Below are 27828 nucleotides of genomic sequence, written 5' to 3'. Positions count from 1 at the left end.
TCGCCTTAGGTTACTGCCCCCGTGACCCGACTCCGGATAAGCGGATGAAAATGGATGGATGGAAATGGCATTGTTTTACTGAACAATCACACAATAATAAATGACAGTGCATTAAGTGCCAACCACAGCCTTAATAAATGTGTTGAAAATGCTTAAGTCCATACTTAAGAGAGCACCATGTGAGCACCTGTGTGTGTACACAAGCTTTTATATGATTTTCGCTAGCTTAAGCATTTTTCCTTTGCAAGTTAGCTGCCATCAAGGCTGTGACGGGACCTACAAACCACCGTAGAGGTGAAGGCTAGACTGTTCGAATTCTGAGCTGCTGGGTTCTGGTTTTAGCGGCCGAGCAAGGACCCGGCCTTGCTATACCGGTGAGAACCCGTCCTCACAAGCATCTTTTCCCTGGATTCGGACATACCCATAGTCTCTCCAACGTGTTCTTGTTCTCCCTTTAGGCATCCTCCCGGTTGGACGTGCCCGGAAAACCTCATGAGGGAGGCGTCTAGGAGGCATCCTGACCAGATGCCTGAGCCACTTCAACTGGCTCCTCTCGATGTGGAGGAGCAGCATGTCTACACCGAGTCCCTCCCAGATGACTGAGCTTCTCACCCTATCTCTAAAGGATTCCCAGACACTCTGTGGAGAAAACTCATTGCGGCAGCTTGTATCCGTGCTTTTGTTCTTTCGGTCACTACCCAACGCTCATGACCATAGGTGAGGGTAGGAACATAGATCGACCAGTAAATCAAGAGCTTCACCTTCTGGCTTAACTCTCTCTTCGCCATGACAGACCGGTACAATGTCCGCATCACTCCAGATGCATATTATCATTATCTTAAGTGCGTGAAAGTGATGGCAGCCACGGTTATAATGAAATTAAAATAAAGGTGTGCTTCCTTTCACTCAAGTCTGGTTTTGAAGCCCTGTACCTTTGGAGGCTTAGATCTTGTGGAACACTTTATTCTTGAGTGACATTTTCTTGCTTTGTTGTCTAAGTTGTGGAAATTAATGTTAATATTAATCCTTTTGAAACATACAGTCTATTTTTAGTGCTTTAGATTATGACCCTCCTCAGCTGTCTGCACATCTTCTTCCTGTTGTTCTCTAATCCTCTTTTCACTTTGCATTTCTGTCTCCCAGGAGGAGGTAGCCCAGCAGAACTGTGGTTACTCCTGCTCTCCTCTCAACGTGTTGGACCTCATTGTGGACATTATGTTCATTATTGACATCATCATCAATTTCAGGTCAGTTAAACTGTTGTGTTTAGTTTTCTTTTTACTTTATAAAGGCCCCTCATGATGATTTCAGTAAATGGAAACAGTGCTCCTTTATCTGGATGCGGGTCACTGGGCCCTTTTCTGGAGTCAGGCCTGGAGCTGGGGTTAGTGTCTGGAGCCCAGTAAGGCACAGCCCAAAGAAGAGACATGGGTCCCATTTTCTATGGGCTCACCACTCAAGGTAGGGACCAAATGGGTCGGATGCAGTGTGAGATGGGTAGTCAATGGTGGGGAACTTGGCGTTCTGATCCTCTACGGAAGCTGGCTCTCGGCACGTGGAATGTCTCACCTCTCTGAAGGGGAAGGAGCCAGAGTTGGTGTGTGAGTTTGAGAGGTTCCGACTAGATATAGTTTGTCTCACCTTGATGCACAGCTCTGGTTCTACAACCAGTTTACATGAGAAAGTTTGGACACTCTACCACTCTGGCGTTGCCCCCACTTAGAGGTTGAAGAAGGGGTGGTCATACTTGTTGCTCTCCATCTTGGTGCCTGTACATTGGGGTTTACCCCAGTGAACAATAGGGTAACCTCCCTCTGCCTACGTGTGGGAGGATGGGTCTGGACTGTTGTTTGTGCTTATGCACCAAACTGCAGGTCAGACTACCTTTGAAGGAGGTGCTGGAGAACACTCCTTTTGGGGACTCCATTCTCCTAGAGAACTTCAATGCTCACGTGGGCAAGGACAGTAAGACCTGAAAGGGTGTTGTTGGGAGGAATCCCCCCCCCCCCCCCCCGATTTGAATCCAAACAGTGTTTTGTTACTGGACTTCTGTGCTTGTCATAGATTATCTATAATGAACACCATTATGACATCAATTGAACGGCAGTAGCTCAGAAGGTACAGTGGGTTGTCCAGTAATCGGAATGTTGCAGGTTCGATGCAGAGAACGCTGCTGTTGTGTCCTTGGTCGACACTTAACCCACCTTGCGTGCTGGTGGTGTCAGTGTTTGGCAGGCTTCACCTCCGTAAGTGCGCCTCAGGGCAGCATTGACTACATCATAGCTTGTCCCCACCAGTGTGTGAATGTGTGGATGACTGACTACATTGTGAAGCACCTTGAGTGGTTGTAAAACCCTAAGAAGGCACTATACAAACAAAGACCATATACCAATTAGCATCATGTTCAAGCATAAAGGTGTCCATTTTTGGTCTTCATACTAGGATACTTTAGGCTGCAGCATGATGATTTTTTTCTCTCTCATCTCTGATCTGATCTGTGGCCGCATGTCTTGGACACCTGGGTGAAGAATAGTATGGAGCGGTCAACTGATTATTACCTAGTGGTGATGCTGGTCAGACCTGGGAGGTTCAAATGTATTGTGACCTCTGACAGAACTTCCAAAACCTTCCAGGAGAGATGGGAAACTTTGAGTCCAAGTGGGCAATGTTCTGTGGTTCCATTGTAGAGGCTCAAATTACAGCTGCAGGGCCATCGGTGCCTGTCCTGGTGGCAACCCCTGAACCTCCTAGTGGACATCGGCGGTTAGGGATGATGGTTGACTCCCTCCGATCTGGCCGGAGGCTCTGATCCATTCGGGACCAGAACCTCTCACCACAAGAATAGTTTCTTCCCCTCTGCATTTGGACTCATGAACCACAATCCTAGGCTTGCACACTTCAGTCGCCTGATCCCAGTCACATGACCCTGTGTTGTGTTTGTACCTGAACAGATCCACTCTGATAAGCACCTACACTGTGTTTGTATTAGCTGCTTCTCTAATTGTTACCACTTTACATTACTATTTTATCACGAGTTTATTCTTACTTCTGTAATGAGTTAATTTACATGTTATTTAATAAGCCGTAAGACATAGGATTCCATAGGAAATATGAAATCAACCATATGGATCTGTAGGTACTGGGTCACATTACTGAGCTTTGCTGGTAAAGACTATTCAGGGGTTCTGGAGAGGAAGGTCCGTTGGATTGGGGATCTTAAATTCAGGAGGAGCAATGTGGGTTTTGTCCTGGCCATGGAACACTGGACCAGCTCTATACCATTAAGCCGGGCGTACACTGTGCGACTTTTTCACTCGCAGCGTTCAGCTTCAGCTCAAACTGTACGACTTCCTCGCAGAGCAGATCTCACGAGTCGTGTGCTCACACTGTACGACCCAATTCTCGCATGCGACCTGACTGCTCACACTGTACGTCTGGTAGCAACACGTCGGCCCTAAAATGTGCTAAAAATAGCAGTTTTTACACAACACGTCAGACTTTTTTGTCTTGCCTGTTGTCCTTCGGGAGTGCTGCAGGAGGACACACAGGGATTTATGGGGGTTGGATGAGGAAAACGAAATAAAGAAAGTGAATCTGTGTTTTATGATCAGTTTAATTTGACATGAACACGACAAACACGCTTTCTTGACAATCTTTGTGAGTAAAAAAACGTGTAGAAACAAAAACGAACAGCGTGTGTTATTAGGGAAATAGCGAGCGACCGGCCGGCGTTGATGCAGGATTGCGCGCGCATGCGCCGTGAGCGGTTCTGATACTTTTTGGATCGTAGCTGCTCGCAGCTGCTCGCAGCGCCGCTTCAACAGTGCGATACCCTCACGAGGGACGAGCGAAATATTAAACACACCAGAGTGCGACCTCACGACTGCTGATCGGCGGCTGGTCACGTGGTGTTAATCGCCTCTCGTAACCCCCTGTACACTACACGACCGCTCGGCGCAAAACTCGCCCCGATGTCGTGGCTTCTCGCACGACTGGAAAATCGGCTCAAAAAAGTGAAAAAGTCGCACAGTGTACGCCCGGCTTTAGGGGTTAAATGGATAATGGATGGGAGCTTGCACAGCCAATCTACATGTGTTTTGTTGATTTGGAGAAAGCATTCAACAGCGTCCCTTGGGGGGCCCAGTAGGGGTACTTTGGGAGTATGGGGTACCAGGCCCTTTGATATAGGCTGTTAGGTCCCTGTATGACTGGTGCCAGAGCGTCATCCACATTTCCAACAGTAAGTCAGGCTCATTTCCAGTGAGAATTGGATTCCACCAAGGCGGCCAATTGTCACCCATTCTGTTCATAACTCTTATGAGCAGGATTTCTAGGAGCAGCCAAGGTGTTAAGAGAATCCGTTTTGGTGACCTGAGGATCGGGTCTGTGCTTTTTGCTGAAGATGTGGTTCTGTTGGCTTCATCAGAGCCTCATCTCCAGTTTTCACTGGAGCGGTTTGCAGCCAAGGATCTCCAGGTCAGGGGCAAGGTCCTGCCTCAAGTGGAGGAGTTTAAGCATCTCAGGGACTTGTTCACAAGTGAGGGAAAGCTGGAGTGAAAGTTCGAAAGGCAGATTGGTGCTGCATCTGTAGTGATGTGGGTGTTGTACTAATCTGTCGTGAAAAAAGAGCTGGGCCGGAAGGGTAAGGCATGGCTTGGGCATCTGGTTAGGATGCCCTTTGCACACCTCCCTGGTGAGATTTTTCAGGCACGACTGGAGGAGACCTAAACGCAGACCCAGGACATGCTGGAGGGACTATGTCTCTCGGCTGGCCAGAGAATGCGAATTCCCCCAGAGGAGCTGGACGAAGTTGCTGGGGAATGGGAAGTGTGAGCCTTTCTGTTTATTCTGTTGACCCCACCCAGGATAAGTGAAGGAAAATGGATGAATGGATGGATGGATGGATGAAATGTTTCTGTACGTTGCTGGTCTCAGTGGTTTTATTCTGCTTCTCTCAGGACAACGTATGTCAACTCTAATGATGAAGTGGTGAGTCACCCATTGCGAATTGCCGTGCACTATTTCAAAGGCTGGTTCCTCATCGACATGGTGGCTGCTATTCCTTTTGACCTGCTCATCTACCGCAATGGAGAGGAGGTACACACATGATGAGAGATGCTTGGCTTATTGTAAAACCCCTGAAAAACATTTATGATAATCTCAAACTTAACTGTGTGTTGGCGAATTTTATCAATCAATCAATCAATCAATCAATCAATCTAAGCTTGATTTAAAAGCCGCCTTCCGCTACTGTCAGGGAGCCCAAGGCGCTCGACACGGTACATGAGATATGTAAATCACAATGAATAAGCAGATAATACAAGCAATTAAAGTAGTGCAAAGAGGGTTAAACATTGAAGTAGAAACAAATAGATAAAAAAGGGATAAAGTGACCAATAAAAACAGGGAATAAAATCAACATAAAAGAGGGCCGACCTCTAACACTTTCAGGGAATGCCAAGTGGAGGAGGTGGGTTTTCAGGCGACTATTAAAACCTGGCAGAGATGGGGACAGCCTAACTGAGGGTGGCAACTGGTTCCAGAGTGATGGAGCTAGGACTGAGAAAGCCCGGTCCCCACGAGCCCGACACCTAGACCGAGGCACAGCGGGCAGGCTTTGGTCAGAGGAGTGCAGAGTGCGTGATGGGGAATGTCTGTTCAGGAGTGTGGCTAGATAGGGGATAGCACCCCCTGGAAGAAACTGAAAACAAAGACCAGGAGTTTAAAGCGAGAACGATAACAGACCGGAAGCCAGTGCAACGAGGCCAGAACTGGACTGATGTGGTCCCATTTCCTGGTCCCAATCAGAAACCTGGCAGTGCTGTTCTGCACAACCTGTAGGCGACACATTGATGACTGACACAGCCCTGCAGATAGAGAGTTGAAGTAATCTAGCCTAGAGACTACAGAAGCATGGAGTACCCGCTCCAGGTGGGCTCTCAACCGCTTGGGCTTGATTTTTGCAAGGCGTCTCAGATGAAAGAAACTGGACCGGATCACAGAGTTGATGTAAGCATCAAAGTTAAGTCCAGAGTCAATTTTCACCCCCAAACTGGTGACAACTGGTTTTGAGTAGAGAAAGAAGGCCGAGATCAACATAACGACCCGCAGCCCTGCTGTTGGGGTGAGAAACAATGAGCTCTGTCTTTCCCTCATTCAGATGAATCAGGTTTTAATTACATTACTGTGTATTCCACCTTTCAGAGTATTTAGAGATTTACAGTGAAGTCATACTCATAAAATACATTTATTAAAGACTAAAATCATCCAAGCCCAACAGATCTGACAGACGCAAGATGGTGGAGATTTTTTGCCGTGTTTCACTTTGTAGCACTGGAGAAGTCCAACAAGGTTATTTGTCTACAGCAATGCCAGAGGTCAGCAGACAGTCAAGTGTCCAGCAAGTTGCTGAACCCAGGAATGTTGTGTTCCTCCCTGTACCAAAACAATTCCATGCTTAAGTTCCCTAGCTTTACCATCTGTAATCTCAGTGTAAACAACCTCTGTTGGGTATTTTTATAATTGTACCTTTTTGAGGCCTAAAAGATGCCTATTTTCTGTTATTAACACTTCATGAATGTCTTGTGTTCGCCAACTGTGGCTGTTTATGAAAGGTTGAGCAGAGAAGCTTGTTTGTAGTCAAGGATGTTGATTGTGGATTTCCAGGATGTTGATTGTAGATTTCCAAGGAAACCTCTGTACCTCTGTAACCTGAGAAGGCCCGCCTTCTCCTCCATCCTTTGTGAATAAAGCCCCTGATGAACTGGGAGCACAGGGGAGTGACGGGGGAAAAGCCTCGGAGGAGATTTTTCCCTGCGTTACCTCTCCAATTATTTTGGGGACTCAGGGTAAAATATCTTCCTTGTTGTCATGTGTGTTGATTTTAGGTTTCAGGGTTATGGAGATTAAATATCACTTAACATTTAATTACCTAACATTTGGTGGAGATGCCGGGGATGCAGAGCTGGTGACCTGAAGGCTTTCCCCAGGAACAGAGGGGGGCTGGTTAGCACCATGGAGGGGTTTCTGCGCCCAGCTCTCGCATGACGATTCATGGACATTATAAATAATCTCTCTCTCTCTCTCTCTCTCTGTGTCGTCCTTTAAGGTAATATGGGATAAATCTAAAATTACCTATCAAATGGTGGCCCGTATGGGGAAGGCAGAGCTGTCGATGGGAAGCTGACTTTGGGGAGCCGTACAGGCGCCACTTACCTCATCAAAGCCCGGGGAACTAAAATTGTTTCACCGGCCGGCTTTTTAGCCTTGCAGGCAGATTCCCATTCAAGCTTTCGCCTTCCCGAACTCAGGACGAAAGTACCACGGAGAGTAAGTACTTCATTAATTTGCACCTTTTGTTCTTAATCGTTGGCAGTGTGATTTAAGATTGATTGTGGTGACTGACATTCACGCACAAAAAGACGTTTTTGTGTCCAGCTAGGGGTTGCACATGTGAACCAAAGGGGTTGCACTGAATACGTGAACCGTGGCTGTAGTCCTGGCCTTGAGTTTAGGAGGTTTTAATAAGTCTTGTGTCTGCGCGCAAAGGGCGTCCCGCAGAGCTGTGGGTAGTAATACAGGTGAATGTTCAGGTGCACCTAAAACTGTTGCTAAACCAGCGCTGCATTAAAGCAGCCGCGGATGGTTAATACACGCAGCACAGAGTATATGTGCTGGTGTCGATTGGAGGGGTTGTTGCTAAAATCACACTGCCGCAGGGAATTGTTTAAATATTTTATGGTGCGTACACTAAAATTAATTACCGCTACATTGGCAAAGAATCCTACGTTGGTCTAAATTTGGACTTGCTGTGTGTTATTTGTGATTGTGATTTGTGTGCTGCTGGCATCGTGGACTTGTTGAGAATTGTTTAAAGTTCTCGCTGGTGACTGGCATGTTTTCTGTATTTGCGTTGTATGTCGCTTTGTGATTTTAAATTTGTGACAGAGTGTTGCTCTGTCTGTGTGTGAGTAGAAGTTTTTGGGCCTGACCGGATCTGATCTGATCTGGAGGGTTGTGTGTGTCAAAGTTCTGAATGTGTGTGAGTGAAAGCAGGTTCGTTTCTGTTTGTGTGTGTGTGAGAGAAGTTTTGGGTCAAGGTTCTGAAGCCTGAATGTGTGTCTTGGCCGAGATCTCTGAGTGGGTGGAAGATCCGAATGTAGTTCAGAGGCTTTGAGCCTAGTTTGTTCTGTGTGAAACCTGCAGATTCTAGATAGTCTATGTTCTATGTCTCTGTTTTGTTCTGTGTTGTCTTGTTCTTTATTCTGTACATGTATGAATAATACTAACATCCTGTGACGTGTAAGTGTGGGTCAGAAGGCTCAGTTGTGTGTGTGTGTGAGTGTGTGTGTGTTTCCTGAGAGATGCTAGAGAAGAAAGGAAAAGGAGGGGTGAAGGTTTGAGGGGGTGTATGAGAGACAGCGAAGTGTTACTTGATGGGGGATGGTTTGGTAAGGCTGCAGGCCACTAGCAAATCAGATAAGAAAGAATATGAGGTTAGAAGGTAAGGCGGATGGAAGAAGGAAAATTACAGGTAGAGAGGGCAATAGAAAGTTTAAAGAAATGTTTTATGGTTGGGTTAGGAAGAAATGAGAGGCTAGTAGAGATGGCTGAGGAAAAGCAGACAGGTGGAGAAAAGAGAGAATTAAAGAAATGGTTGAAGGCACAGAGAAGGCAATAGAAAGTTTAAAGAAATGTTTGAGAAAGAATTAAAAAGAGGGCATTAGAACGTAGGGAAAGAAATGTTTGGTTCTGAAATCTTTATTTTACATTTAATTTCTAAGATCTTAATGGTCAAAAATCTAATTAGAAATGAGCAAAAAGTTCGTGAGTGAGTGAGTGAGTATGTGGCAGACAGAAAGGAGGTGTGATGATTAGCTAAATACTATCTGAAAAAGTCATTGCTCTTATCTGCATGATAACTCTTACTAAACTAGTAAACAAAATGACTTAGAATGTTAAGGAAATACAGTTAAGCCGGGATAAATACATCTGTTAAACTAACTCCTTCAGCTTCACCGGCTGAATGGATGCCCAAATATGATGGAGATGATTCACGCGATTACCTCAAATTAAATTAGATATTCTGGTCTACAGGCCTTTTATTATTTTATTAAAATAAATAAATACCCTTTCTAAAAGATCATGTAGTTTATTAGAAAAAACAAATCATGTAGGTTTAGACCTAAGTAGCCCCCTAATCTTTTATGGATTTGACCCCAAGTTACAGAAGTAGAAGGGAAAATTACAACTTTGACTCAAGATGATCTCTATTTCACACGTGGTAGGCTGTTCCTTTACTGGAATGCAAACTTTAGACAGTTCCATATAGATAGTTTAAACAGCCCCAAACTAAATATTTCAGCCTGGTGTATTAATTTCTTTTTAGACTAGTTAAGTAGACGTGGTTTAATTTGAACATTCTGATTTTATGAGACCTATTGTTTAAATTTTCTAATCTGATAGATGTAAGCTAGTGTTACCATGTTCTGTATTATTGTTTAGACAATGCAGTTTTATTTTAGTGGGTTATTTTCGTAGGTGATAGAAGTCTGCACAATGCAGTACATGAATGCTTTACAGTTTTCGTATCTCAGCATTTTATCATATGACTAAATCATGTTAAACTTGGTGTTCCTGCCATAAGCAGACCTTACTCAGTTGACTGGTTTTACAGGAGGGTGTTCAGATCTTTTATAAACCTCAAAAACTTCCCGTTAAATGTGTCTTGTCGACCATTGAAGGATTAAATTACTGGTGTTACTGGGTTAATGTAATAACATGAAATGGTGATTGAATTAACACAGTGCTAGATTTTTCCTATGCAAATCTTGTTTGAAATGTAAATATCAAATCAGCCCCTGCAGACCATAAATACTAATCGTAGTATTTTATTTTGCTCAACAGTAAGGCTGTTTTGTAACTATTTCAACATTTGAGCTATTATTCCATCATTTATTTTCTGTTTGGGTTATAAGGTTTAATTGACAAATTGGTTAAACTACAAATCTGAGTGACTTCCCTTTGATTAACTTAGATCCTGTAAATGTGTAAGAAGCTAAAGTGGTGTTTTAACTTTTGATTACCCTAACACTCTCCTGTGAAAAAGTTGGAGACGGGCTGATTCTCCACAGCCATTATTTACATTAAAATTAGAATGCCTCCTGCCTGAATGCAAATGTTTCCTGAGCAGCTAAATCAAGGCGAGACTAGTAGGCCTTTTCCACCGACCAAACTGGCATGGAATGGGAAGGATCGGGTCACTAAATATTCAGTTTCGATTGTTTAAACCAGTCCAGGAAACTACCCGAACCGGTCCAGTAGCGGGCCAGAGCGGGACCCCTTCTGTTGTGGGTCCAGAGATTTTTGGTCTGGGCGGAGCCAAAGCGTAAAAGGTCCAGAGTCCTCTGATTGGGGGAGAAATTACGTAACTACCCGTGACAATCCCAGGGGATGGAAAAAGAAGTGAGTCGAGTTCCAGTGTTTGTTTGGCTGTACTTCTTGTGTGTGAAAATGCCTGCAAGTAATAGCTTTTGGTCCAATGCGGAGCTTCAAACGTTCCTCACCATCATCGGAGATAGCAACATTCAGGCCGAGCTGGATGGGATGATAAGAAATGAGAAAGTCTTCAAAGAAGTTTCTCAGCGCATGGCAGCTGAAGGATTCCAGCGCACCTCCGAGCAGTGTCGTGCTAAGCTGAAAAAAATAAAAGCCCACTACAGAAAAGTTAAGGACAGCAACGGCCGTAGTGGGAATGGGCGAAGTACATGGAAGTGGTACGATGTGGTGGACGCTATTTATGGACACAGACCGTCAAACCGAGGCAGCGAAGGAGGCCTGGACTCAGCGACCAGTATCCTGGAGTCACTCATAAACCCTGTTGGTAAGCATTTCTTTTGTTGTCTTTTTAGCTCTGCAGGCCATTCATTGCAGCACCAAAAACACTGAATAATAGCAGCAGCTATTTAAGAAATGCTCAGCAAGTAAAGGATTTAGCCCCTCATGTTAACTAGCCTTAGCATCCCCTCGTGTTTATGCTAACCTTCATTTAGCATTCCCCCGTGTTTCTTAACACGCTGTTCGCGATATAAGCCTTTCTTGTTTAGCATGTCCTTGTTGAGTACATGAGGCTGGAGCGGAGTTTGCCTTTCTTGTTAGCGTCTCATTGTTTAAAACATGGGAAATTCGGTTAGCCTTTCACGTTAGCATCTCAGTGTTGTTAGCATCTCATTGTTTTATACAGCTGAGCACGCACAGTGAGAAGAAGCGAGCTGATCTAATATTATAAATATCCCAAAAGTCGTGCCAGCAGTGTTTTTCGCCTAGAGTGGACTTTTAACAAGTATATATTTTTCGGATGAATAAGAATATAACATTAAATTGCAATTAATCTGTACGTCACTGGCGAATTACTGCCATCTAGTGGACACGTTCCAAATGACAAAATGGCCTTAAATCATAGCAGTTTTATTGTTTACTATATGCCTATATGCTCTTTTGCTGTAAAAATATTGTGCTTTTCTTACCGATTTATTTCGTGACCTTTTCTTACTGACTAATTTTTTGATCTGTGTTTTTCAGACACATCTGAAGCGGAAAACACTCCCTCTTCAGAGGAACCATCCACTTCCTCAAGTAGCACTCCAGGACCTTCTGTGCCACCATCACCTCTGTCCGTACCTTCTGTGCCACCATCGCCTCGGCCAGTTCCATCGCCACCACCATCACCTCTGTCCACTACCACTCGAGAGGAACATCTACCATGTCGTCGACGCACAGGTAGTGTCTGACCATTCTAAAAATTGCTTTGTGCATAAACAAAACTGACAAGTTCACTGGACAACTGACATTTTGATATCCATATAAACACAAATGTAATTGTCAATGTTGTTGTTTCCAGGTGACCGAAGACGGCGATTGGAAGCACGGACACAGGTGATATTTGATGAGTTGCAGATCGCAGATGGCAGGCAGATGGACAGAATGGAAGGCATAAGCCGGGAGCAGGTTAACTGGATGCAACAAGACGCAGCAGCAGCAAGACAACATGAATTACAGATCGCAGAGCGATATTTTGAACATTTGGGTGCCCTAAATGCTGTTCTTGGACTGGTCGCACAAAGAATGGGCAGCTCCTCTGACTTCCTGCCACCACCCAGGCAGTAAGGTGCTATGTATTTGTCCCGTAATTTTTTTTATCCGTCTGTCCTTTTTATCAATAAATTTTCTAAGAAAAACAAGGTGTGCATGAATTGTCTTAAAAATTTTTGCTCGCAAATTTACGTTTACATAATAAATGTAGATTACATTACAGCCCACCTTAAATATATGTTAAAATGAAAAGGTGCAACAGTTCGTTAACAGTAAAATAGTGTACTTTATTAAGTTCTGAAAATAAAACAAACATTTCAGTTCAAACTACAGGCTTCGAACAGTTAAAAGTGTCAAAACAATAAACAAAGTAAATGGAAAGAAAAAACACAAACTGAGGTCAGCGGGTGAAGTGTCGCATCAGAGCTTCACGCACATCACTGCCCTCCTCTGCAACTTCCTGCATATTTGCAACCACTGGTTCATCAGCAGGTGCGTCACATTCTGTATATTCCTCCCCATGGCTCTCACAGATATTGTGAAGCACACAACAGGTCAGCACCATGTGTTTAAGAAGCTCTACATCACTGTCGTTTCTCTTCAGAAGACATCGCCACCTACCCTTTAGCCTCCCAAATGCATTTTCGACCACAACTCTGGCTCTGGACGTTTTCCTGTTGTACGCCTGTTGTTCAGCAGTGAGACGACCGTTGTCAGAAAATGGTTTTAGGAGCCAGTTCTGCAGAGGATAGGCAGAGTCCCCGAGCACATAAAAGCCTACATTTACTCCCTCAATGTTCTTGGTACTAGTTGGGTGCAGTTGTCCATGAGCAACCAAGTCCCAAAATGTGGACAATCGCAGCACACGGGCATCATGCAAGCTACCTGGCTGACCTGCATTAACATTCCAGAACATGCCTCTGCCATCCACAATGCCCTGGAGGATTATGGAATGCCAACCTTTCCTATTGAAGTAGTCTGTGTGGAATCCCTGTGGTGCGATTATTGGGATATGGGAACCATCGATGGCATCCACACACTGAGGAACCCCCCACCTGGTCTCAAAATAGTCAGCCATTTCCTGTAGCTTTTGCAGAGTTGGAAAAGCAATAACCTCGGCAAGCAAGAGTTTACAGACAGCCTTACAGAAGTCCTGCACACAGCGGCACACAGAGGTCGTGCTGACACCAAAAAGAAGCCCGATGCTCCTGTATTCACTGTTAGTTGCAAGCTTCCACAGTGCAATTGCAACTCTTTTCCTGAGTGGCACGCAGGCTCTGAAGTTGGTGTTCCTCTTCTGCATGGCTGGACGGAGCTTGGAACAAAGATATGAAAAGGTCTCTTCTGACATTCTGAAATGAGCTATCCAATCTGACGGAGTGAAGTTTGGCATGGTCACATCCCAGAAGGCGCTGGCACGGCTGAAGGCCCACACAGTTGGTTGCCGTCGCTGATTCAAAAGAGCCAACTAAAAAAAAAAAAACAGTCATAACACAGTAAAAGTAAAAAGAATAGTGCTGTGAACAAGATTGAAACAGTATGGTTATAGACATAAAGTTCACATCAATAGAATTTGTTTAAGGTTAAAATAACAGCTGTTCTTTATGGCACTACCAGTAACTGGTTATGTTTTGTTCACTTTATAAAATGCACAAATGTGGTATTGCTTGTAATTACCTATATAATTAATTATAATAATTTCAGTACAGCTGCACAACTTATCTATGACATGCCCAGGAAGTAAAGAGTAAAGGATTCAGGCCCTCCTGTTGACTAGCATCACCATGAGTGCAGAAGCTGTTTGAAACTTAGTTAGGTGTTGGCCTTTCATGTTTAGCATGTCTTAAATGACCAATATACAACCAAACCATTTGATTTTGGTGCTTTTTTTTTTTGTTTTTGTTTTTTGATAGTTGCCCTAGACACCCCTTCAGAGATTATAACGACATGTATTACAGCATTAGAAGTTACTTACCACCTGGCGCCTCCGTCTTTGTCTCAACAGTAGAAAGTTATGCCTCGTGTCCGATATCAATTTCAGAAAGCATCGTCGCCTTTCAGCTGCCCTCCTCCTCGATGCGCACAGCATAGCTCTAAACTCTATCGTGATGTGGGTGTAAAGAATATACCAAACACCAAGAACAGAAAGAACGCGCTGGTGACTGGACTCCATTGTTGTTGTGTTTTGGCGCGATCTCGTCGCGCTGTGTGACGTTAAGGCACACATCGCGCGTGATGCATTACGCTACCCCGCCTAGTTACTGGAGCCTGGAATGTGATAGAAACGCTTGCCAGAAAACTTCAGACCCATACCGGTACATACCGGTCCATAATACCCAGACCTGACCGTCCCAGACCAGGCGATGGAAAAGAGCTATAGAAGACTCCATGGTCCTGCTTTGAAACCTCTTTGAAGCCGTGATAGTGTGATAGAATCTCTATGATTAAACTCCTTTTGAGACAAGCTAGTTTTAAAGAATTTGTATGTGTTTTATTTCATTTGTGATAAATTATGGCAAACCTTACCAATTTTAACCAGACATCAATTTTGCTTAAGAATAAGATGTTGTTTATTGGGGAAAATTGTTGGGGGTCATCCTTCAGTGGCTGCCCCTACCGTAAGATTATTGGATTCATGTTTCACTTTGTGAAGTACTAATGAAACTTGATTAACAGGAAGAAGACCTGAGCGCACCCTGAAAACAAGGAACTATGAGCCCATTGACCTCAGGAAAATAACACAAGTGTTATGAGTACACCTTCATGTGCTGTGTGCAGCTAACTGACAGACCTTGATTGACAGGTGATAAGGATCAGTGGCTGGTCTGCAGTAGTTTCTGCAGAGAACATCAAAGGACACGGACAAGAAACTTTGTGCCCCATTGACATCACCCTCAACAACCAGGAAGGTATTTGATTCCAACACAAGATGGTTGCTATGTCATGCCCTGCTACTCTCCGAATGCAGGAATGGCTCAGACTCAGGAGGAAAGTGTCGATGACAAGACTTCAGAGGATCTGAGTTTCTTTGTACAGGCAGCTGTGGAAGTTGATGCAAATTGGTCTGTCTGTGGCACCCTGCTGTGGTTTTGGGACTTGTAGGTGTGTTCAGAAGGAGGTGGAAACCTGCAGACCAGGATGGAGGGGGCCAGTGACTGAGCTGCTAACCTGCAATCCAAGATGGAGGAGGCACAAAAAACATGGCTGAGCTAATGTTACACCACGAACCAAGTGGATCAGTTAGCTCGAACCGGTACCAACGCTGATGTAAAACCACAAAATCCTGCTGTGGGCCAATCAGCTCTTAGGAAGTGACCCATCTCCACCCTGCGTCGACACGTCAGCAGGACGACGCAAAGCTGAGAGCACAGTCTGTGACTGAGATATCACACCTGAACTGGAGATGAGGTGCAGAGGTCAGACACAAAGTTCGGAGGAAACCAGTACCACGTGTCAGCCAGCCACTGAATATGCAGATCCTGTAACACCTGTTCAGTCCTACAAGACAGCACAGGAGGTAACGACAAATGTGGAGCAGAAGATCCACAAGTGTCCAGCTCCTCACCTTGAGATTTACATGCATTTTTCATGCAATAAGTGTGTTTAAGGTTCATTAAATTTATTTGGTTTTTGGTGTTTGGTTTATTTATTCCAAATTCCAGGTTAATGGGTGTGTCTTACCTCTTGCTCTGGGCTTTGTTGATGGGATTGTGACGAAGTGGTAGGGATGATTTCCCACTCGTCTCTGTAATTTATTTCTGTAGGTACCAAAGAAAAATGACACTCGAAAACGGTTTTGTGTGGACTTTTCTAAACTGAATGCCGTTTCTGTCTTTGATGCTTACCCAATGCCTAGGGTTGATGAACTCATAGAACGCCTTGGCAAGGCTATGTTTCTATCAACGCTAGATCTATGTAAAGGTTATTGGCAGGTTCCACTGACCGAGTCCTCAAGGGACTTCACCACCTTCAGGGTGCCCAGCGGTCTTTATCGTTTCAGGACGATGCCGTTTGGACTTCATGGAGCTCCCGCGACGTTTCAAAGACTGGTTGATATAGTCCTGAGAGGAGCGGATACCTATGCAGCGGCTTACATCGACGACATCGTGGTGTTCAGCGAGACCTGGGAAGAACACGTGAGGCATCTGACTGATGTTTTTCAGAGGATTCAGGCAGCAGGACTGGTGTTCAACCCTAAGAAATGCCATATCGCCAAAACAGAAGTGGAGTATCTGGGATATGTCATTGGGGGGGGGGGGGGTGGGGGGGGGTGGGGGTTGTTCGACCTCAGGTGAGTAAGGTGGAGAGCCTTGCTTCCTGTCCGCTGCCTATGACCAAGAAGAAGCTACGATCCTTTTTAGGTTTGGCCGGCTGGTATCGTCGGTTTATTCCTGGTTTTTCTACAAGATCAGCTGTTTTGAGTGATCTGACTCGCAAGTCATGTCCCAACCGAGTGGTTTGGACTAGGGAGAGTGAGCATGCATTCAATGATCTGAAAAACTGTTTGTGTCATGCGCCTGTGCTGCAATGTCCAGATTTTTCTCTCCCATTTACTGTACAGACGGATGCTTCAGGAGTAGGACTGGGCGCTGTATTGCTGCAAGGTGATGGGGAGGTCCAGAGACCTGTGCAGTATATTATTCGAAAGCTGTTTCACAGGGAAGTGAAGTATTCCACTATTGAGAAAGAGGCACTGGCCATTAAATGGGCCTTGGACTCCTTAAGGTACTTCCTGATGGGGGGGGGGGGGGGGGGGGGGGGGGGGGTGTTTCTCCTTGAAACAGATCATCGGGCATTGCAATGGATGCATAAAATGAGAGAGTCCAATGCCAGAATCACTAGATGGTATTTATCATTACAGCCCTACCAGTTTAAGATTCAATACAAGGCAGGGAAGAAGAATATTATTGCAGACTTTCTTTCTCGTTCCTTTGACGAGTAACGAGCTTTTGGGGGGGGGGGGGCTGTGACGAAGTGGTAGGGATGATTTCCCATTCGTCTCTGTAATGTATTTCTGTAGTCTGCTGGCACTGTGATGGGGGATATTTTAACTGAAATGTGTCTTAGTGTGTCTTTATGTGAAAATGTTTTTTTGTATTGTAAAAACAGTTTTGTCTTTTGTTTATGTTAACATTTAGGTACCTTTATGTGGATGTTTATTTCCCTCTGGATTTAATGTTGGAGCACTGATGGGGGTGGATTGTTTGCAGGTGTGATTTGCTGGGGTATTTAAAGGAAGCCAGGTGGAGGCTTGGGAGTTTTTGTTTTTGTTATGTGGTGATCTGTAAAAGGAAAGAGGTGAAATAAATGCAGGAGAAGCATTTTGGCTCTCTGGAAAAATGTCCCTGTGCTGCAGTTTGCCTCTACTTCTTTCAACTTGAAGACCTTCTGGCTGCTCTACATTCTCACAGGGATAATGTATTTAATTTTTATTGTTATTACTCAAAGGTAGCATTCAGGGGGAATAAATTAATAAAGCTAGAAATACAGGATAAAATTGGGTTTGATGTCTGGTTTAATGTTGAACTAAAATCTGATTGATTAATTGGTCATTTCAAATTCCAGGTTGGTAAGGTGTGTCCTAATTTCATGATAATGTGTTTTATTGGTTTCATCTTTTCTTGCTCAAAAAGTCACATCAGGAGGGAATGTTGGGTATTTTTATAATTGTACCTTTTTGAGGCCTAAAAGATGCCTATTTTCTGTTATTAACACTTCATGAATCTCTTGTGTTCGCCAACTGTGGCTGTTTATGAAAGGTTGAGCAGAGAAGCTTGTTTGCAGTCAAGGATGTTGATTGTGGATTTCCAGGATGTTGATTGTAGATTTCCAAGGAAACCTCTGTACCTCTGTAACCTGAGAAGGCCCGCCTCCTCCTCCATCCTTTGTGAATAAAGCCCCTGATGAACTGGGAGCACAGGGGAGTGACGGGGGAAAAGCCTCGGAGGAGATTTTTCCCTGCGTTACCTCTCCAATTATTTTGGGCACTCAGGATAAAATGTCTTCCTTGTTGTCATGTGTGTTGATTTTAGGTTTCAGGGTTATGGAGATTAAATATCACTTAACATTTAATTACCTAACATTTGGTGGAGATGCCGGGGATGCAGAGCTGGTGACCTGAAGGCTTTCCCCAGGAACAGAGGGGGACTGGTTAGCACCATGGAGGGGATTCTGCGCCCAGCTCTCGCATGATGATTCATGGACATTACAAATAATCTCTCTCTGTGTGTGTGTGTGTCGTCCTTTAAGGTAATATGGGATAAATCTAAAATTACCTATCAACCTCCCATGTTTATAAGGAGCTGCAGCTCTAAGGTCCATGCAGAAGTAAAGACTTTTACTCTTTTAATAAAACTATTCTTATTTTGGTCTCAGAAAATAATTTCTTTCAATCTACAGGTTGTTTTATAATCATATTATTTTATTTACCTGATGATTTAATAATCATTTATTATCAGTAAAATCCACATATTAATATCAGCATAATAACAAATGAATGTTTACTGACTTACTCCACATTAAGTGGAACCAGCCTCTTCTGAGTGTCTGAGGAGTGTGTGATGTCTGAGGGTCTTGGTAAACACCTAGACACTTCTATCAGATCTGGTTGGTCAGAGATTATAAACAACCATTTCATTAAAAGTGAATCACTTCCTATTGTCCCCAGTTCTACCAGAGCTCCCAGTTCAGCAAAAGCTCACAGCTCATGCTTTTAAATGACCATCCTCTGGGGAATCAACCATTGTTATCTGTTCAATCCACCATCCACTCATCAGACATGAAACCATCCACCAGAAGCCACCTGGGAAGTATCTTCTGACCAGTCGTGCGTTTGCTGAGGGTGTCTACGACCTTCAGATACATCAGAAGTCCACTCACTCGCTCTGAGAGACGGCTTTACCTGCAGACCGGATCTCCAGGAGCTTCCGTGATCCAGGTGTGTAGACTAAACAATGGTGTCAGAGTGGTTGATATTAATCTGATAACTTGTTAAATTACATCAAATAGCCAAATGTATTTAATAAACCAGACATCACACCTTTCTGAGTCACTTAGAAAACTCTTAAACACACCAGGTCATGTTTCATCAGAGTTCATTCAGTGTCTCATTTAGTATCACTGTGTCACCATTTATAATCATTTACCTTTCTTCATCATTAATATAGTAAAAAATAGATTTTTATAAACTATATTTTTGTCTCTGTGTCAAATTATTATAAAGTGTTGTTTCCCTGATTAACCAAAGTACCAAGTTTCATCATCAGTTCTGTAGGGTTTGGTAAATTGAGTGCTTTAAGAGCTCAATATATGTATATATTACCTCTACTTATGACCAATAAGCTGTGATACTCTATCTCAGGAGCAGTGTTGGGAACGTTACTTTAAAAAAGTAATTAGTTATAGTTACTGATTACTTTGTCAAAAAAGTAACTCAGTTACTAACTGAGTTACAAGATCATAAAAGTAACTAATTACCAACAAAAGTAACTACTTAGTTACTTTTTTCATTAAAGAATGCAAGAATTACTACAATAGTAAAATATAAATGACTAATGACTGGAACATAATAAAATGTATGTCCAAATGTTTTAAATAAACCTGAATAATTTAAACAAATAAGCACTTAACAGGAGGAACTACTAACAGGAACATTACACTAATCTAGACCATTAAAAGGTCACTGTGTGATATTTAACAAGACCCCAATCAGCTAAAATTTAAAATTGCAAATAGAAACACCTGTAAAGGTTCCCGAGCCTTTAAATGGTCTCTCAGTCTAGTTAAATTACAGAAATAAATGTAATGTTGTACAGCATTCTAATTTTTCCAGCTTCACATAATTGTGTGTTTTTAGTAGCATTTCTGTTGCTGGTAATCTAGTAACGGTTAAATAAATAAATAAAAATCTTTAAAAAGACACTAGAAGAGGCACAGATCTGATGAAGGACTTACATTTACTAACTTGGGTCAGACCCAACCACAGAAGAGCTGAAGCTGGGTGGTAAACACACACAGGTAGTTCCAGCGCCGGCGCTCCGCACACGCACACCACGCACAGCGCGTAGGGCACCACGCCGGGAAGGGGCACCAAACGCAAGCTTATGAAAAATAATATATATATATGATAAAGACAGATTTCAATTAGAAGATGTGCAAAGCAAGTTAACAGCATGTTTACAGAGAGAAAACAATACAAAAAGGAAAGGAGATGGACCGTGTCCACTTTTCACTCTCTGTCCGGGACGTCCGGACTGGGGGGTTCTTATTGATGAAAATGTCCGGCTCTTCATCCAGGATCAGGGATCGAATTATGGCGGAGCTGTATATCCTACACATCCAGGGGAGCCGGAAAAAAGTTTTCTACCTATATTACATCATTTATGGACTCTTCTGAGCAGAGAGCACAGAGAGCGGCACAGCGCGTTATTGCGCAGCGATCCAGGCTGCTGCTTCTAGCGCACGGTCCATTCTCAAAGTGGCGCAACCAAAAAAACTATAATTAGCACACGATCGTTCATGTCCGCTCATGTTCTCCACTTTCTGTCTTATTTGTGCCTGGCGCTCCGCTACTGCAGAGCTCATCACCTGCACTGCGGTGATTTCACCTCACTGACGCAGCATCGAATCGCGCACTCCGCTTTGCGGTCAGGAGATCCCTTTGATCTGCTCAGAAGTAACTGATGAGGTGAAAAAGTAAGAATCCAGGCAGCAGATTTTCTGGAGAGTTTAGAGGAGATGCAGGAAGATGAGAGACAGATAGGACAGGAAAATAGTTCAATAAAAACAAGAAAACAAAACAAAGTGTTGAAAAGTAAAATGTAGATTTATGTCCACTACACGTTTCTACCTGTATAAAACAATAAGTTACACACATGCAATATTTATACATCTGATACAATTCAGATCACCTTCAAAACTCAGTCACACACCCAGGGCCGTTTGAAGACATTTTGGGGGCCAAGGCTAAATGACCCCCCCCCCCCCCACACACACACACACACACACACACACTAAATATCAATCCTACTTTTTGGAAAATAATAAGCAGTTTGTGCATACAAGAGAATTAAAGAAAATTTAAGGTGAAGCGCTTGCACATACTGTGTTATTGTGTTGTTTTTTCTGTATGTGTGTGTGTGTGTGTGTGGGGGGGGGGGGGGGGGGGCACCACAAAGCCTTTGTGCTTAGGGCACCAAAATAGCTAGCAACAGCCCTGGGTAGTTCTAATAACACCTGAGCTCCATGCCGTCTGAGACTGATGCATCAGTGTTACAGCGGGACTAAAGACATGATCAGAAACAGGTTACAGCTGGATGATCTAGGAAGGCAGAAGATCAGGACATCTGAGTGGTGAACAGGTGAGCGGACCTTCAGGACGTCCCGCTGTCATGCTAAGGGCACGGCTGCAGACACGCAGATTCGCTGCTGCAGCAACAAATCTGCGGCGGGTCTGCAGCCGTAGACTATTCATCACGTCTTCCTCGTTCTTCACGGGCCGTGATGCTCCTGATCAGCTGATGACAGCTTCAACACACCGCGCTGCTTAACGCACGCATTTTCTTATCAGTAACAGGAACGACGTTTTGATAAAAGAAGATGTAATTAATTAGTTTGCTCGTTACAGAAAGAAATATTTTTTTATTAACGCGGTTATTTTAAACGGAGTTATTCCCGTTGTGTCTACAGAATGCAGTGACTGAGACCGTGAGGGTCTCCGCCCACCCGGTCAAGCATCATCGTGTTTGTGATTGCGTTACCGACACCTCTCTCTCCCTGGCTGCAGCTGAAGTGTGGCGGTCAGAAAGCCTCACGCTGTTGCTCAACGTTCTACAAGCACATAGTAACGCACAACGTTCCGTCCCCAGTAACGTAACGGCGTTGCAACGGCGGGAAAAGTAATTAATTAGATTATTCCGTTACCTATAAAAGAACGCCGTTAGAAACGCCGTTATACTTAAACGGCGTTAATCCCAACACTGCTCAGGAGTGGGGAACCCTGGTCCTCGAGGGCCAGTATCCTGCATGTCTTTGCTCCAACACTTCTGATTCAGTGGTTGATTCACCTGTTCTACAGCTCATCAAGCTCTGCAGAAGCCTGTTAATCACCTGCTGATTGAAATCAGGTGTGATGATGCAGGGTTGAAACCAAAATATGCTGGATAGCGGCCCTCGATGGACCAGGGTTCCCCATTCCTGCACTATCTAAATATAGAATATCAACCCAGCTGTGTTTATCAGAAGCTTCTAGGGTTCTTGCTTTGTCAAGGGATGGTACACACTTCGTTTTGATTCAGAAAAGAGTCAAGTTAATAAAAGTAAGAATTTATTTTACCAACAATTAAAACATGACAAGTTAACTAAGCATTTACTGTGATGGATGGAACTGAATGTGATGTATGAACCTATGTGTGAATGCGGTGCTAGTCAGAACTTCCGTATCTAGGAGAGCTGAGTTCTGGATGTAAAAGAAATTGGTTTGCGCTAAGCTATGAAGTTGATTATTAAAAGCACATCAGACGCTATCTGTGTGTCTACTTCACCCATTCTGGAGACCTTCTTGGTGGATCCGAAGGTCACAGAGGTCGGCTGACCTCTGGCACCGAAGGGCTGTAGATTACCGTGGCACCGACTCTTCAGTCCAGAGATGTCTCGGGTCACGACAGATGGATGGAACCGCGCATCTGGGACTCTTTAAGGAGTCGGAACAATATCAGCTCGTTCTGCAGGAACTGTTTGCTGTATCAGCTATGCAGGTGAAAAAAGGTTTTGACGACGTGTCAAAACATATTTCAATCACTGTAATCATAATCATAACATTTATTTCAAACTTCAATCATTGAGCACAGATTAATGAAACATTTCATTATATTATAATTATTATAAGTAGCAATAAACAAACATTTATTTAATGATTATCTAGCTTATAAATTGTATAAGTTCATATCTGATTCAGGAAATCATTCCTTGATTTAGCAACTAATCCGGGCTGTGAGTGTTCCTTATATGGAGGCATGAAGAATCCTGAAAGACTGGACCTTGAGGAGAGAACGTTATTGTTGACATTTCTTTATCTGTGTTCAGAGCTGCAGGCTCTGAGCTCCAGCTGGTGGGATGGAGGCAGGCTGATTTAAAGGGGACACACGCAGCCTCGTGTCTCCATTTTGACCAGATGTTAAATGGTCAAACTGTACCTAAAAACTGACCATTGCTGGAGGTTACAATTCAGTTCAGTTCAATTCAAGTTTATTTATATAGCGCCAAATCACGACAAGCACTTCACATAATAAACATTCCAATACAGGTCAATTCATTAAGCCAATCAGAAAAAAGGTTTCCTATAAAAGGAACCTAGGAAATTGCATCGAGTCACTGACTAGTGTCAGTGACTTTACAGCAATCCTCATACTAAGCAAGCATGCAGTGACAGTGGAGAGAAAAACTCCCTTTTAACAGGAAGAAACCTCCAGAGGATCCTCGCTCAGTATAAGCAGCCATCCTCCACGACTCACTGGGGATCAAGAAGACAGAGCACACACACACACACACACACACACACACACACACACACACACACACACACACACACACACACACACACACGCGCGCGCACACACGCACGCACGCACACACACACACACACCCTCGCACGCACACACACACACACACACACACACACACACACCAAGTAGTGTTTCTATGGTTACATTGTGATGTCTTAGTAAATATTCTATTGTGGCTCTTGGATTTTAACAAAACACAAAGAGAATTAGACAAGTTTGTCCGTCAAACAGCGCGGGACTTTATTTTACAATCTTGTTATGCAACCAAAGTGGTCTGGGACAGCAAGATGCTGAGCTACCGACTGCATCTCTTCGTAAAAGCCCTCCTCATATCAAAATGAGGGACCATTTGTACTTTGCTGACGTCAGTCTTAGATACCTCAGGAGACCTGTCTTTCACATAGACATGAATTGAAACTGTTTGGGAGTCTCCCCTTTCCCAGCAAACCTCTACAAAACAGGAACCATCTGCTGCTCTTGACTTACAGATATGCACCCTTTACTGGAACTGGCGTAAGACTTTTTGGCTAGAAAACAAGATGTGGATATGCAGCGCATCACGTTTTTGGTTCATATCTGCTTGCTGTTGGCTTCAGATAAGCATTCTGATAAAAGTTAGTCTTACTGGAAATGATACAAACTTGACTGAAAACAGGATGTAGCACATCACGTACGGTACACAGCTTTTGGCTCCCACACTATTAGGTGAAAGATAAACTTTATTGTATTTATCCTAGTGAATCTATAATTGAATGGGTAAACTAGTAGTAGCACATTCAATGTCAAGGAAAGTGTTATCATCAGGAGAGGGAGAATGTTTAAATGGTTAGCACAGACCCGGCGTCAAGGCCCGGCCCGCCCATTTGCCGATCTGGCCCGCCCAGGACAGATTACAACACCTCATGCAAATGTATTGGCTGAAGACGATCAACAGAGGGCGCTCTAGGTTACTAATCAACAGTTTTAGATGCAGTAGAAGAAGACGCTTTGGTGCAGTAGCTTGCTAAAATGGATATCAGAGCTTGGTTTAGCAAACAGAAAAACAATGCTAGCACAAGCAGGGATGACGCATCATCAAAAAGGCCAGTGCAGCCAGAAGTTGCAGCTGCAAGCGCTTCTGTTCCTCCTCTCTCCGTGCCTCCAGCACAGTCTCAGCAGGCAATTGCACCACCGAGTGGCAGCAGCACCAACATAAATCGCTGTTCAGATGACCTCGGGGTGGATAAGCCTAATCAGGTGCGCCTGGAAAATTATCCAGTTTGACTTTTCTCTGGGAAAAAACACCGTTTTTCTTCATCATGGTACCAAAATAGAACATGGTTGGAGTATTCAGTGAAAACAGATGCAGCATACTGTTTCCCCTGCAGACAGTTTAGTTCTCATTCCTCATCAAACTCTTTGTTACCATTTTGAATTCAGGGGTGTCTGCTGTCCTTTTGATTCAAATGTTTTAAAACGCATATTAAAGTTGAAACTGTTTTTGAACCATCTTAAATACAGGGTTGTCTGTTCTCTTTTTAGAAAGAAAACACTCTAGATTTTCTAAATCTTGTTTAGAAGACCTAGGTTACACTTCTTACCAGCTGGTAGCAGTAACGCACCAAGTCATAGTTTACCAAGAAGAAGAAGCACGCAGCCAAGAAGTAGCATGCTAACCTGATGCTAACTAGTGTTCGTGATGTAAACATTATGAGAAATACGTGCTAAAAGAAGAATTTACTAAGGTATCATGCTGCAGGGCAGGATTTGGAAGAAGACTTGTGGACTAAGTACTTTATTGGAGATTGAGAACATTAACTGGACGTAAGGATTGTTTTGAGATGGTGACTCTGTGGTGCGCAGGCGCAGCTAAGAACGGTGAGTTGCAAGTATTGGTTCAGTAAAATTGGTTACTTTGTCTTAAGTTTTGATTGCATCTTTAATTGGCATACATAATCGGAATAAAACAATGAAGAATCTTAGCTTCTCTTAGTTAGTTATGTAGAACAAGTTGGTGACGCAAAACGACGGATTTGACCCGGAAGTACATGTATGTAACGTCCACCGGACAGATTATAAACAAGCAAAGGGGTTGATAAAAACACGGTTTACTGGGGCCCCCCCAGAAAAACCAACTGCCCCTCCAGGTGAAGTCCTCTGGTGCCGGGTCTGGGTTAGTGAAGGGAATTCCGGCTCTTTTTAGAGAGTCGGTTCTTTTGGCTCAGCTCACCAAAAAGAGCCGGCTCTTTCAGCTCCCAAGTGGCTCCTCAGATTTTCTGTTGCGTAGAGTACATTTATAACCAAAATAATGCTAAACTATATGTAAAATAATTTACTAATGTAAAAAAAAAGCAATATATCAAATATTTATCATTTCTATGGATTTAATAACTGAACAATTTAAGAAATCTCCACTTTCCGACTGCTGGCGCTCATTTTCTCACCGTCTTCATCGCACTCTCCTCCCTCTCGTTCGCCTTTTTCCTCCTCCTCATTCCCTCTCGTCTTCCTCCACCCGCATGTGCTCTGCTATGTGTCTGTCTGAGTATGATCCTCCCTCTTGCCCGACCCTACTGCTCTGTATGTGGACAGTCTGGACACACAGTTACACATGTTGACCACCGAGTCTGTAGCCTGTAGCTTTCACCAAGGCAGGGGGGGGAAGGGGGAGGGGACGGCTCCCAATGACGAGCCGGCTCCCGTCGTTCACTTCAAAGAGCCGGCTCTTACAGCCGCTTCGTTCGCAACCGACACATCACTAGTCTGGGTTAGCAGCAGTGTGCTAGCCGATGGCCCCCTACATGAGGCCACCACAGCTCACCAAAACATCATTGCAGCTTCTTCTGGGAAGAAAAACACTTAGAGAAAAATAAAGTTAACAGCTGAAGTTGCAGGAAATAATACAGTTAAAGAGCAGATTGTAGAAGAAAGTAGTAGAGTGTAGAAAGTGGCCAGTGTGTCCTCCAGCAGTCTAAGCCTATAGCAGCATACGTACAGAAATAACTCTGGATAACCTAGCCTTTTAGATGGAGGCATGTTGGAGGCAGGGCAAGGAAGATTCGTCTTTACCGACTGTACACTCCACCTCCCTCCACACCCCCACTTTTCCAGATCTAGGCTAACATCAGATTTTAACCTTCGGGCCGATCAAATAAAAATGTTTTAAGCCTAGTCTTAAAAGTAGACAAAGTGTCTGCCTCACGGACTAAAGCTGGGAGTTGGTTCCACAAGAGAGGAGCCTGATAGCAAAAAGATCTGCCTCCCATCCTATTTTTAGATTTTCTGGGAACCACCAGTAAACCTGCAGTCTGAGAGCGAAGTGCTCGGTTAGGAACGTATGGAACAATCAGATCACTGATGTATGATGGAGCTTGATTATTAAGAGCTTTATATGTGAGAAGAAGGATCTTAAAATCTATTCTGAATTTAACAGGTAGCCAATGTAGGGAAGCTAAGACAGGAGAGATATCATCTCTCCATTTAAATCTCATCAGAACTCTAGCTGCAGCATTTTGGACAAGCTGAAGACTTTTAACTACATTCTGTGGACTTCCTGAGAGTAATGAATTACAGTAATCCAATCTTGATGTAATAAATGCATGAACTAGTTTTTCGGCATCACACCTGGAAAGGATGCTTCTATTCTTAGAAATATTCCGAAGGTGGAAAAAGAAAATCATAGAAACCTGTTTAACGTGGAATTTAAATAACATGTCCTGGTCAAAGATAACACCAAGGTTCCTTACTTTGTTCTCAGAGACTAATTTAATGCCGTTCAGGTCAGGTGATTTCCTAAGCAATTTCCTTTTCTGAATTTCTGGTCCAAAGATGAGAACTTCAGTCTTGTCTTGATTTAAAAGCAAAACATTTTGAGTCATCCAATTTTTTATGTCTTCAAGACAAGCCTGTAATCTAACTAACCGATTAGGTTCATCAGGGTTAATGGATAGCTGAGTATCGTCAACATAACAGTGGAAGTTCATCCCATGCTGTCTTATGATTTTACCAATTGGAAGCATATATACAGTGAAAAGAATTGGTCCAAGCACTGAACCCTGTGGTACTCCACAAGTAACCCTGGAGTATGAAGAAGATTTGTCATGTACATTTACAAAATGAAATCTGTCAGACAGGTAGGATTTAAACCACCCTAACACTGTTCCTTTGATCCCTACAACATGTTCAAGCCTTTCTACAA

The 27828-nt window shown here is 43.6% G+C and overlaps 2 protein-coding genes across 3 annotated transcripts in view; both read left to right on the top strand.

The window, feature by feature from the left end:
- Positions 1-27828, top strand: part of LOC107372631 (voltage-gated inwardly rectifying potassium channel KCNH2-like) — a 160113-nt gene that overhangs the window by 13016 nt on the left and 119269 nt on the right. The window contains exons 5-6 of the mRNA XM_070543850.1: positions 1144-1247; positions 4959-5097. Of these exons, the coding sequence (XP_070399951.1) occupies positions 1144-1247; positions 4959-5097 (243 nt within the window). The remainder of the gene's footprint in view (positions 1-1143; positions 1248-4958; positions 5098-27828) is intronic.
- Positions 10436-12239, top strand: LOC129154694 (uncharacterized). Of its 2 annotated transcripts, XM_054734677.2 has the most exons (4): positions 10436-10882; positions 11581-11649; positions 11680-11778; positions 11900-12239. In XM_054734677.2, exons 1-4 carry the CDS (start codon positions 10453-10455, stop codon positions 12163-12165), a joined length of 864 nt encoding a protein of 287 aa, XP_054590652.1. In that variant the 5' UTR covers positions 10436-10452; the 3' UTR covers positions 12166-12239. The 2 variants fall into 2 exon arrangements, with proteins under 2 accessions (XP_054590652.1, XP_054590651.1); XM_054734676.2 differs by having other exon boundaries at positions 11581-11778.

Source organism: Nothobranchius furzeri, chromosome 13 (genome assembly GCF_043380555.1).
Source record: "Nothobranchius furzeri strain GRZ-AD chromosome 13, NfurGRZ-RIMD1, whole genome shotgun sequence".
In the NCBI taxonomy this organism is placed as follows: Eukaryota; Metazoa; Chordata; class Actinopteri; order Cyprinodontiformes; family Nothobranchiidae; genus Nothobranchius; species Nothobranchius furzeri.
Note: the sequence above shows the minus strand (reverse complement) of the source record. Positions and strands in the feature narration are given on the sequence as shown.